This window comes from Suncus etruscus, chromosome 17, assembly GCF_024139225.1.
Source record: "Suncus etruscus isolate mSunEtr1 chromosome 17, mSunEtr1.pri.cur, whole genome shotgun sequence".
Taxonomy (NCBI): Eukaryota; Metazoa; Chordata; class Mammalia; order Eulipotyphla; family Soricidae; genus Suncus; species Suncus etruscus.
Window position 1 is genome coordinate 23,731,058 of NC_064864.1, and position 12,816 is coordinate 23,743,873.

The 12,816-nt window shown below is 43.1% G+C and overlaps 1 protein-coding gene across 2 annotated transcripts in view; it reads right to left on the reverse strand.

Moving 5' to 3' along the window:
• Positions 1-12,816, reverse strand: part of SPECC1L (sperm antigen with calponin homology and coiled-coil domains 1 like) — a 120,662-nt gene that overhangs the window by 71,933 nt on the left and 35,913 nt on the right. For both annotated transcript variants that reach the window (XM_049790643.1, XM_049790644.1), the window contains 2 exons: positions 7,008-7,161; positions 628-2,255 (listed from right to left, as the gene is read on the reverse strand). In XM_049790643.1, the coding sequence (XP_049646600.1) occupies positions 628-2,255; positions 7,008-7,161 (1,782 nt within the window). The remainder of the gene's footprint in view (positions 1-627; positions 2,256-7,007; positions 7,162-12,816) is intronic.

Here is a 12,816-nt window from a genome sequence, read left to right on the forward strand (position 1 = left end):
AAAAACTGACAGATACGCTCCCTGGGCATACCAAGACCTTGAGACAAATCATGTTTTAAGTTTTAACTCTAGCTCCATCTTTTATAGGTAAGAAAATTCAAGTGAGTGAAAGTAACATTCTATGAGTCAGAGAAATAATACAGTGTTTGGGGCATTTGCTGGCCTGGGTTTAATTCCTGGCACCATATATGATCCACAGAGCATCACCATGAGTGATTGTTTTCTACTGAGCTAGGAGTAAACCCTGAGCACTGAGATTGTGGCCCAAGCCCACTCCCCTGTCCCCAAAGTGACATTCTTTGAATACTTCCATTCTATCCATTACTTTCCTCCACAAAGCAAAACCATTTACAAGATTAAACACACACACACACACACACACACACACACACACACACACACAACTTAAAGAAGGGGATAGTACAGAATTTTAAAGCACTTGCCTTTGATCCCTAGCAGACCACAATGTCCTGAATCCTGCCATGAGTGATCCCTGAGCACAAAGTCAGGAGTAAAGCCTGAGCACTGCTGAGTGGAACCCCAAAACAAAAATGACCCACCCAATGATATGCCACCCAACTGATCCTACAACTGTGACCCAGCACATTTCACCTACTTAGACAGTACCTTAGCGATGGCATCCTGCAACCTGTTGGCATCATTTCGAGTGTGAGCCAGATCTTCCTGCAGGCTACTAGCCAAAGTCTCTGCTTTCTCTTTGTCCAGCCTGACGCTCTCCAGGAGATCCTGAATATCAGACTTGTCTCCGGAATTATGGATGGAGTACAGTTCGGCCACTTTCTGCTTCTCGTTCTCCAGCTGAGCCTTCAAGCGATTCATCTCTATCTGGTCACTAGCTACTGTGGCTTTGTATTCTTCTAACGTGGCGGCCAAGGCTGCTTTGCCTTTCTGCTCAGACTCAATAATGCGCTCCAAATGGTGATTGCGCTCTTTGAGGGCCCCTATCATTTCTTGAGCTTCCTTATTGTCTTGTTCAGCCATCTTCAAAGTATTGCTTAAGTGCTGCTGGACGCCGAGAAGCTGCTCTCGTTCAAAGCGGGCATTCTCAGCCAGATCCATGTAACGCTGCTCTAATTCCATGTAACGTCCACTTTTGACATCCTCATCTATGACATAGGCAATGTGATGCTCATCTAACAGGGAGCGGAAATACTCAATCTGTCGGCTGAAATGTTCTAACTTATCGCTCTGCTGACACAAGGACTCCATCAGAATCACCTTCTCCTCTCCGAGTCTTTCATTTTCACTGTTCAGCTCTTGGGTAATCTGCTGCAAATCAGCTAGTTCTTGCAGAGTTGCCTGCAGCTCTTCACTGGTACTGTGCTGGTTCTCTTCCATTTGGTGAATCCGTTCTGTCAAGCAAGCCACAGACACCTCACTGGCATTCCCGCTGCTCCCCTTCCGAGAGCGCTCAATGCTTGGGATGCCTTCTGACTCGGAGGATGAAGGCGCGTCTAGGGCATCATCGCTCGATGTGAGAGGCTGGTAGACCTCACTGCACTCACTGTCCAGATTGTCCATGGAGTTACTGTGCTGATGGTCCATGAGGGTGTTTTCATCCTGACTCAAGAGATCCTCCACAGAGCCAGGTGCTGAGCCTTCCACTGAAGACGTCAGAGTCCCTCCACCATCACTCTGGTTGCCAGGTGTGATTTCTGGGCTCAGGGACTGATAACCAAACAATTTTTCAGAATTGTCCAACCTCTGCTCAAGGGAAAAACCCAGCGCATTCAGCCTGTCCTTCAGCATCCTGTTTTCATTCTTCAGCTGATTGAGTTCTTCACGGATGGCGGTGTTCTGCTCCTGTAACTGCAATAAAGTGGATTCGACATCAGTAGGCTGGTGCACAATAATGGCTTCCTTCTCAGATTTTTCATCACCCTCTGAATGATCCTCATTAATGCCCAGCTGAGCACGCATGTCTCTAAGTTCATTTCTCAAATGCAAAATTTCCACATCTTTAGTTTTGGCCAGTGTGAGGAGATCTTTCACTTTGGCTTCCAAAGCAGCTTTGTCGCTGATCTGATTGTCTGACTTAGACTTGCTCATACGAACGTCACACTCCGTGGCAGTGCGACTGCGAGAACGTTTAGCCAACGCCACTTCATTAGCCCCCTGACCAGCAGAAGGTAGTTTTTTGCTCTGGCTGAGACGAGTACGTTCACGCAATCTCTCTCTGGTCGAACTGGATTCTTTGTTACTGGAAGTGTTCCGCTTGGTTGATGAACTTGTGCCTATAAGACCAAAATAAGGAATTTAGGACAGAATATCAGCAATTATAAAAGCATAGTTTGTCTCAGAGCTGGTGAAATAATATCCGAGGATCTATATCTTTTTTTTTTTTTTTTTTGTGGTTTTTGGGTCACACCCGGCAGTGCTCAGGGGTTACTCCTGGCTCCATGCTCAGAAATTGCTCCTGGCAGGCACGGGGGACCATATGGGACGCCGGGATTTGAACCGATGACCTCCTGCATGAAAGGCAAACACCTTACCTCCATGCTATCTCTCCGGCCCCGAGGATCTATATCTTGATTTAAAATGACCTTAGCTTAACTTACGCTGCATACTCTAAGATTCAGTTTCTTCAAAATTAATCTCTCACCCGTTAATTATTCAAAAGAATATACATGAATTGAATGTGCACTTAAATTTTTTAAAGATGCCAGGGCTTAAACCCAAGGCCTCATACATGCAAGGCAAGTAACTGATCACTAACCTACATCTCCAGCTGCTTGTACACTTTTAAAAGAATAAATCTTGCTGTGGAACCTAGGATATACCCCCAGGGACACATAAAGCAGATGCCTAGAGCTCAGGGCTCTGATCCTGCCCAGCCCACTTCTCCATGACTGCCCTGCCCCAGGAAGCCCCCGGGGAACTGCACTGGCACTAGAACCCCAAACCCCTTACTTGTGCATCCTGTGACAACTTCAGCCCTTCTACCCCCTAACTCCAAGTGTTTGGGTTTTCATATCTTATCCTAATTACCTCTACGATTACCCTCTAAACAAATGAAATCTGCCATAGTCATGGTTTAGAGGAAGCTAAAAATCAGCAAGCCTATGGCCAGAACAATAGCACAGTGGTAGGGCATTTGCCTTGTATGTGGCCAACCCAGAATAGACCTGGTTAGATTCCTGGTATCTCATATGGTCCCCCTGAGCCTGCCAGGAGTGATTTCTGAGCACAGAGTCAGGAGTAACCAACCCCTGAGCACCGCTGGATGTAACCCAAAAACCAAAAACCAAAAAAAAGAAAAAAAAGTCATGTTATAGATCTCCCACATCATTGTTAAAGGGGGCTGCCTAGATCACCCTTGACCCCAGGGTCTAGAGAGGAAAAAGACTGAGAAGAGAACTCAATGGGGCTGGAGCAATAGTACAGCAGGTACAGGGTTGCACATGGCTGACCCACATTCGATCGCTGGCATCCCATATGGTTCCCTGAGCCTGCCAGGAATAATTTCTGAGCACAGAGCCAGAAATAACCCAAGTGGTGTCGATGTGGCCCCAAAAAAGAAGGGAGGGAGGGAGGGAGGGAGGGAGGGAGGGAGGGAGGGAGGGAGGAAGGGAGGAAGGGAGGGAGGGAGGGAGGGAGGGAGGGAGGGAGGAAGGAAGGAAGGAAGGGAGGAAGGGAGGAAGGGAGGAAGGGAGGGAGGGAGGGAGGGAGGGAGGGAGGGAGGGAGGGAGGGAGGAAAGAAAGAAAGAGAGAGAGAGAGAGAGAGAGAAGGAAGGAAGGAAGGAAGGAAGGAAGGAAGGAAGGAAGGAAGGAAGGAAGGAAGGAAGGAAGGAAGGAAGGAAGGAAGGAAGGAAGGAAGGAAGGAAGGAAGGAAGGAAGGAGAGAGAGAGAGAGAAGGAAGGAAGGAAGGAAGGAAGGAAGGAAGGAAGGAAGGAAGGAAGGAAGGAAGGAAGGAAGGAAGGAAGGAAGGAAGGAAGGAAGGAAGGAAGGAAGGAAGAACTCAAGGCGGAAAGGAAGAAAATGAGAAAGGGAAGTAATGGGGAAACAAGCATATAAGCTTCAGATATACTGGTGATGTAGCTATATGTCCAAAGCACAGATTCAACAACACTGAAAACACAAGATCTAAGCTGAAACCACAAGACTTTAATGTGCCTGCCAAGGAGGCAGCAGGGAAGTAGAGGAGGTTAGTTGGGAATTGGGGGATAACAGAGTATGGAAGCAATGGTGATGGAAGTTATCACTGCTGGTGGGATTGCTGTTGAAATAGTGGTATTAAAATAAAAATCATGGGCCCGGAGAGATGGCACAGCGGCGTTTGCCTTGCAAGCAGCCCATCCAGGACCAAAGGTGGTTGGTTTGAATCCCGGTGTCCCATATGGTCCCCCGTGCCTGCCAGGAGCGATTTCTGAGCAGACAGCCAGGAGTAACCCCTGAGCAATGCCGGGTGTGGCCCAAAAACCAAAAAAAAATAAATAAAAATAAATAAAAATAAAAATCAAGAGCCAGCTGTAGGGCTTCTACCTTGCACACATCCCAGCATCCCATATGGTCCCCCAAGCCAGGAGCAATTTCTGAGCACAAAGCCAGGAGTAACCCGAGAGTCACCGGATATGGCCCAAAAACCTAAATAAATAAATCAGCTATTGGGGCCGGAGAGATAGTACAGGGATAAGGCATTTGCCTTGCATGCAGCTGACCCGGGAGGGACCCAGATTGATTCTCGGCATCCCATATGGTCCCCCAGCCTGCCTGGGGTGATTCTGAGCACAGAGCCAGGAGTAACATCTCAAAAAGTGCCACTCAAAATTTTGGTATGGCCCAAAAATCAGTCAATAAAATAAATAAAGTTTAAAAGAAAAACTCAGTTATCAATAATTTTGTAAACCAGGTTTAGTTAAAAAAATTTATTTTTCCAAGCCCGCCAGATGTAATTTTTTAACAGAAAGTCAGGTATAGGGACGAACCATCTGGGATGCTGGAGATAAAACCAGGTTGGCACATACAAGGAAAGCACCATTATACTATCACTCCAGAAAAAAAATTACTTGAAGTAAATCTAATGGAGTACCAAATATATCACAATGCACCTATTACATTAAGAAAGGTATATAGGGAGCTGGGGTCAATCCAAGGCATGCTATATGGTCCCCCAAATATGCCAAAAGTGATTCCCAAGCCAGGAATAACTCCTATCACTGGCATCATTGGGTGTGCCCCCCCCCAAAAAAAAACCCCAAAAATTAAAGCAACAACAAAAACAAAAAAGACATACACGTTAACAGAAATCCTAAAGCATGATTTTAAATAGGCAGCAAGGAAGCAGATTGAAAAATAAATGACCCCAAAACAAGCAAACAAAAACAGGCAGCAAAGGTATATCAGTAAAGCACATATCTTGCATTTAAAAGGCCCTGATAAGCCTCTCAGAACTGAAGAGGTGCCTACTATGACCAGTATGACAGGACCTGTGCATCCTCAACCCCTGCCCTGAACAAATGGGGTTGCTCAAGATTCACTAATGGGGCCCACTGGCTTCCTAATCATCACTTGAGAAACCCTCCTACTTCCATGTTCGCCCAAAAAAAGATTTCCAAAAACACAATCATAAAAAAAAAAAAAAAGAGGGGAGCTAGAGGTAAAATATTTTAGGGAATACTAATTAGGATCTTTCAGTTAGGTAGCAACCTATAACAACAAATTGTAGGGGAAGATTAGAAGAGAATAAGGAAGAAGAGGCAGTCTTCAAATTAAAAAATCTAAGCAAGCTAATGTAATCAAAATATACAATCAAAACAAATGCAAAAGGCCCAGAGCAATAGTACAAAGGGTAGGGTGCTTGCCTTGCACACAGATGACCTAGATTCAATCCTGCCACCTGACATGGGCCCCCAACCTCCCCCAGAGCATTTCGGAGTGCAGAGGCAGAAATAAGCCATGTACACTGCCAGTATGGCCACAAAACATTTTTTAAAGTGAAAGGCAAAAAAAATATTCGTATCACAGAATAATAGACAAACAGTAACTACAGTATTAGTAAAAACTAATCTATTCAGTCATTTACAGGTAGCCTGGGGCTACCTGATACACTGTGCTCAGTTGTGAATCCTGGCAGTGCTTGGAGGACCATGTGCTTCTGGGGTTTGAACCTGAGCTTTCTAGGAGGAGCCCTCAAGAGTGCCAGTTGTGGGCCCGGAGAGATAGCACAGTGGCGTTTGCCTTGCAAGCAGCCGATCCAGGACCTAAGATGGTTGGTTCGAATCCTGGTGTCCCATATGGTCCCCCGTGCCTGCCAGGAGCTATTTCTGAGCAGACAGCCAGGAGTAGCTCCTGAGCACCGCCGGGTGTGGCCCAAAAACCAAAAACCAAAAAAAAAAAAAAAAAGAGTACCAGTTGTGGCCAAAAAGCTAAAAGCAAAATGTATTTTAGAGAGCTTAAGTGAATCCTGTACTCCAGCACTGATCCAAACAGGCATTAAATATTTAAACATAAAATTCACGAGACAAATATTTACTGAATCATTTATTATGCAAACAATGAGTATCAATAATTAAGGACTGATGATGATAAAGTGTTTATATATATTTAAAAGTCCTTATCTTTCAAAGAATAAAATACATGTGAATGCAATTATATGTTGTCTAGAATTTGTTTCTAAATAATAAGCTGGGGAAAGGAGAGAGTTAAGGAATTGACTGGTCAGCAATTGATAAAGGTAATAAACATGTGGAGCTGAAATACTTTTTTTTTTTTTTTTTAGGGGTTGGGGGGAGGTTGGGGCCACACTGGTGATGCTCAGGGGTAACTCCTGGCACGAATCTCTGTGAGTTCAGGGAACCACATGAGATGCCAGGATATGGAATCTGGTTAGCTGTGTGCAAAGCAAAAAAGCCTTACTCACTGGACTACTGCTTCAGCCCCACATCTGACAGCTTCTCTAACATAGATGGAACATCCTAAACATTGCTGCATGTAACCTATATTCAAACTGAAAATAATTTAAATCTTAAAATTAAATGCTCCCATACTTGTACCAATCTTGGACTTGTTCTCCACCGTGGTCATGGCAGGGGCTGATGCTGAAGATGCTGCAGATGGGCAGGTGCTCTTCTTTCCTTTTACACCATTAGATACTGACACCCCTCCAGCCATTCCAGCTAGAAGGTCATCACTGCTCTTGGTCTAGAAACAACACACACACACATACACACACACACACACAATAAATTAGATAAAGCAAGATTAAGTTAATAATTAGAGACCAAACAAAGTTCTAGACTTGTATGGAGTTCAAGAGTTCTACAAAAACTTTCTGAAAGTTAGCGAGTAGCACAAAACAATGTACTACAGAAACAAAACCTCATTACTAATTTATAAACAATCACACCCTTGTTTGTTTACTGTTTGCAATGCTGGGACTTGGATCAAGGTCCCATTTATATAAGGTATGCACTTAAGAACTGAGTCACACACCAAGCTCCAAGGATTTCTTTTTAAATTATAAAAATCAAGTAACCAAAAATTTTACAGAAGCCTGTTGTGTCCCCACACGTGTCAGATTCAACAGGAGACCAGAACAAGTAAAGATATAGTTGAATGTATTACATTTCATCTAGGTTATGACTTATGAACATTTGAATCAGGAATAATCCTTATTGCCCTAAGTGATTTAACAATTAAGCCACTATTTAAAATAACATTCTGAAATTCATTTTCTTTACCTTAATCTCTAATATAGACTAATTAATGCCAAAATTAAGAGGATTTTTTTTAAAGGTCTAGGTAACACATAATTTTTTACCTATATAGGCATGATGGTAAGCTAGTTTCAATGATCACATAATACAATTTGTTATATTTATTTACATCTTATATAAAGATGACAGAAATAATGAGCTTTTAAAAGAGCAAACAAGTATTATGAATAATTAGACTCGGTATAAAAATATTACTTAAGAAAGATAGTAAAGGAGCTGGAGCGATAATACAGTGGGTAGGGCACTAGCCTTCCACCGTGGCCAATGTGGATTCTAACCCCAAGATTCCATGGGTCCCCCACATCTGTCAAAGGTGATTCCTCAGCACAGAGCCATGAGTAAGCCCTGAACACTGCCAGATATATACTCCCAACCCTCCCCACAAAAAAAAGATAGTGAGGGATGTGGGATATAAAGAAACATAGTAAGTGAACAACAAATGGCAATTTTAACCATTTCTCAGAACCTGAGACCTGGTCTACAAAATTGAGTTTACCATGGCAGGGGATCAGTGGTGGGAAGGATTGGGGAAGGGAACTGTGATGGAGGGTGTGATGTTGAAATGCTATATGCATGAAACTCTATCATTAAAAATATTATATAGTGGGACCAGAGAGATAGCATGGAGGTAAGGCATTTGCCTTTCATGCAGAAAGACGGTGGTTCGAATCCCAGCATCCCATATGGTCCCCCGTGCCTGCCAGGGACGATTTCTGAGCATAGAGCCAGGAGTAACCCCTGAGCGCTGCCAGGTGTGACCCAAAAACCAAAAACCAAAAAAAAAATTTATATAGTAGGGGCAGAAGTGATAGCTCAGCAGTAGGGCATTTGCCTTGCACACAGCTAATTTAGGACAAACCTTGGTTCAATCCCCCGGCATCCCATATGGTCCCCTGAGCCAGGAGCAAGTTCTGTGTGCATAGCCAGGAATAACCCCTGAGCGTCACAGGGTGTGGCCCAAAAATAAAAATATTACATAGTAGAGTATCTAAAACTCTTCTTTTTAATTTTTTTAAAGAAAAGAAAATCAAGATGAGCAAAAATACATGAGAAAAACTAGAGGTATGACACCCCCCCCCACAAAAAAAAAAAAGCCTTTAAAATTCCACACACACACAAAAAAAGATAGTGAGGAAACCTAGTTTTACTTCTAGAGATGTGAGCACTAAGGAGTTAAAGATGGAGTGGGAGACTACTTTTTAATGAAAAAAAAATCTAAAAACAAACAAACAGATGGAGGAACAAACTATGGTATATACACACAGTGCGATATGTCAAAAGACAGACAGAACCATGCAGTTTGCTGCAAGCTGGAGGGAACTGGAGGGTATCCAATGCAAGTGAAGTGGGCCAGAAAGAAAAGAGCAACCATCAAATGACGCTTCTCAAATGTGGAGCACAACGAAACAAAACAAAGGATCAGACAGTCGGCAATGGAAACAAAACCCGATAGCCAGCAGACCAGTCCACGGATGAAGCAGCATGGGTCGAGGGGTCAAGACCTCAGGACAGTAGCAGAGAGTTAGTGGCATGGGCGGAGAGATGTTGAAGGAACAATGCAGTCATAAAACAATCACCTGGAAACTGTTATAAATCATTACACACACACACACACACACACACACACACACACACACACGCATGCAGCATGCACGTACGCATGCACGTACGCACGCGCGCACACACAAGCGCACAAGTTAGCTGACTGATTGATTATACAATTTTCTATCTGGAACTGTTTCGCTTTCCTTTAGCTAATTATACAGAATTCATTTCTACAAATTACAATGATTCATAAATAACTTCTAAAATCTCTTTCTATTGTAAATGTGACTCTGTATAAGTAGATTTTGCCCTCATCATTCCATTGTGAAAGTTGTCATGTAGAACTATTACCTATGGGCCGGGCGGTGGCGCTGGAGGTAAGGTGCCTGCTTTGCCTGCGCTAGCCTAGGACGGACCGCGGTTCGATCCCCCGGCGTCCCATATGGTCCCCCAAGAAGCCAGGAACCCCTGAGCGTCACAGGGTGTGGCCCAAAAACCAAAAAAAAAAAAAAAAAAAAAGAACTATTACCTATGTCAAATATGTCTAACAAGACAAAAACAAAACAAAACAAAAAAATCAATGTTTAAACGAATCATGTTTTTTTTTTAATTCTGTTTTGGGACCACACCAGCTAAGCTCAGAAAGAACTGCTGGCTCTGCACTTCAGGAATCACTACTCCTGGAGGGCACGGAGGACCATATGGATGGTAGGAGTCGAACCCAGATCGGCCAGGTACAAGGAAAACTCCCTACCTGTTGAACTATCTCTTTGGCTCCCAAAATGAATTAAATGTTTAATCAGGGCTGTCACACTGGAAAATCCCAGATTAGGAAGCAATGAAAGTGATGTTCTAACCATTAAGGACTGTTCTTATTCTGTGAAAATGGTGGGCAATAAGTTGGTATATCAAAAGCATATGTTGTTGATACTACTCTAAACCATACGATTTCAATAATACTGAAGTTTCAAAAGAAAGTGTACCTGGAAATGTTTACAACTACCCACTTTTCCCCAGATGAAAATAAAGGCTAAAAACAATATTCTTTTTAATAGGAGCTACAGCCAACAGTGGGTATGGAGGGCAGTCACCTGCAATTTTTAGCTCAGCAAAAAGGTGTTCAGGGACGCCTGTTGAGACAAGGATCAAACTCAGAGCCTTGAACATGATAGGCTTCTTCTCTTCTCTAACACTTGAGCATTCTCCCTGATTCAAAACTAGTTTCTCTTAATAAAACTGGCCCTTGGGCCAGAGAGAAGGTGCAAGCGGTAGGGCGTTTGCCTTGTACACACTGACCTAGGACGGATCGTGGTTCGATCCCCTGGCATCCCGAGCCAGGAGCAATTTCTGAGCGCATAGCTAGGAGTAACCCGAGTATCACCGGATGAGGCCCAAAAACAAAAACAAAAACTGGCCCTCAACTAGGATATTTAAAAAGAAGAAATCAAAATTACATATCTTACCAATCTGTCCCTCTGCAGCTAGAACATACTCATATTTCTTAGATTACTGTTTAAGTTGTTAATAAAAGTCAAAGTAATTAACTCCAAGGTATAAATAGCCTTGCCTTTCATAATAATTACATTTAAACTCACCCTAAATACTCATGTAAAAGTGAAGATCACATTTCTCTTGTTTGAATTTATACTTAAGTAACGGCAAAATAAAACAGACATCAGAACACAGAATCAAAACATCTGCAATTATAACAGCATTGCAGGTTTATCACAAGAATATTCAGGAAAAAACTGAATACAAATGACACTTGATTTATGACTGAAAAATTGTACAGAAAGGTGTTTAATAAATGATGGTAGGCCAATAAAAAAAACCCTCTGGGGGGGAGTAAATTATCCCAACTTTTGTTATACGCACCATAACAAAAATAAAGATGGCTCAATAGTGGAGCCCAAGCTTGGTCGCATAAGGGCATAAGGTCGTGGGTTTACTTTCTGACACTGAAGAAAAGATCAAATACATTTAAAGAGCATGGCCCTGAGGGAGTGTACCTGTGTGCACAACAGAAGTTGAGATATGTGTGTGTGTGCCACAACTGAGAGCAGGTGCCAGCAGGCACCTGTGCAAGCACATTGCAGCCTGGTGTGGACCCCAAGCAAGCATTTAAAAGAAAAGTTTGACAGGCCAGAGCGATAGTCCAGTGGGTGGGGCACTTGCCTTGCATATGGCCAACCCAGGTTCGATCCCAGGTATTCCATAAGGTCCCCTGTGCCTACCAGGAGTGATTACGGAGCCTAGAGCCAGGAGTGCCCCTGAACAATCCCAGGTGTGGCCCAAAGACAAAACAAACAAAAAGACCAGTTTGAGCACTATAGTCAGGCAACGTATGACCTCCAGTCATTACAATCACATATACATGAAGGTAAGGAAAAAATAATTTTTTTTTTTCTTTTGGGGCACACCTGTTTGATGCTCAGGGGTTATTCCTGGCTAAGAGCTCAGAAATCGCCCCTGGCTTGGGGGGACCATATGGGACGCCGGGGGATCGAACTGCGGTCCTTCCTTGGCTAGCACTTGCAAGGCAGACATCTTAACTCTAGCGCCACCTCACCAGTCCCAAAATAATTTTTATGTGAATAAACTACTGGGAGAATATAATATGCCTAAAACATAATAAGCCTTAAGGGGATTGACTGGAGCCATAGTAAAGTAGGCAGAGTGCTTACCTTGACGTGGCTGACCTGGATTCCATCCTCATATCCCATATGGTTTCCCACACCCCACCCAGAGTGATTCTAGAGTGTCAAGTCAGAAGTAAGCTCTGACCACTGCTGGGCATGGCCCAAAAGCACCCCCCCCCCAAATCTAGGGGAAAGAAGGTATAAGAAGCCTAAAATGGAATAGAACAAATTATAAATGGATCCAAGTACATTTCAAATAAATATACTTTGGGAGGTGGAGGAGGGGCAATCCAATATCTTTTAGCACCGTAAATTTTCTATACTGTTTGGAAATGGGGATTAAAATTAAGAGTTTGGGAATTAAAATTACAGAGAGCTGAAGTCAGAGAGAGAATAGTACAGGGAAAGGGTGTAAACATTTCCTTTGTATGAAGCTGACCAAGAGCTTGGTGTCTGGCACCACATCCAGCCTTCCAAATAACAGGAGTGATCCTCTGGGCACATCAGGAGTAAGCCCTAAACAAAACGAAGTGTGACCCAAAAAATCAAAATAAACAGAAAGTAGAAAGGCTATTAATAACTGTGTACTAACCAGTAATGAAAGCCAGTGTGAATGAACCCAGTTTTCACTTAAATGGAAAGAAAGATAAAGAACTTCTACAGTTATGGATACTTCCTGTCCACTGAGAAGGCTTAGAAACGACAAATAACACTCGACAACATTAAACAAATCTAGCTTTCAAGTAATTTAAGTTTCTCCCTTAGGACAAGAGCTTCTTAAAGAAAGGGCTGATTCTGGGACTGAGGTGGAGAAAATTATTTTTATTTTATCAGAACTTAATTACTCAAAGAAAAGTAAGTAGGATCATGTCAAAGTCATAGGAGCTAGGTAGTTT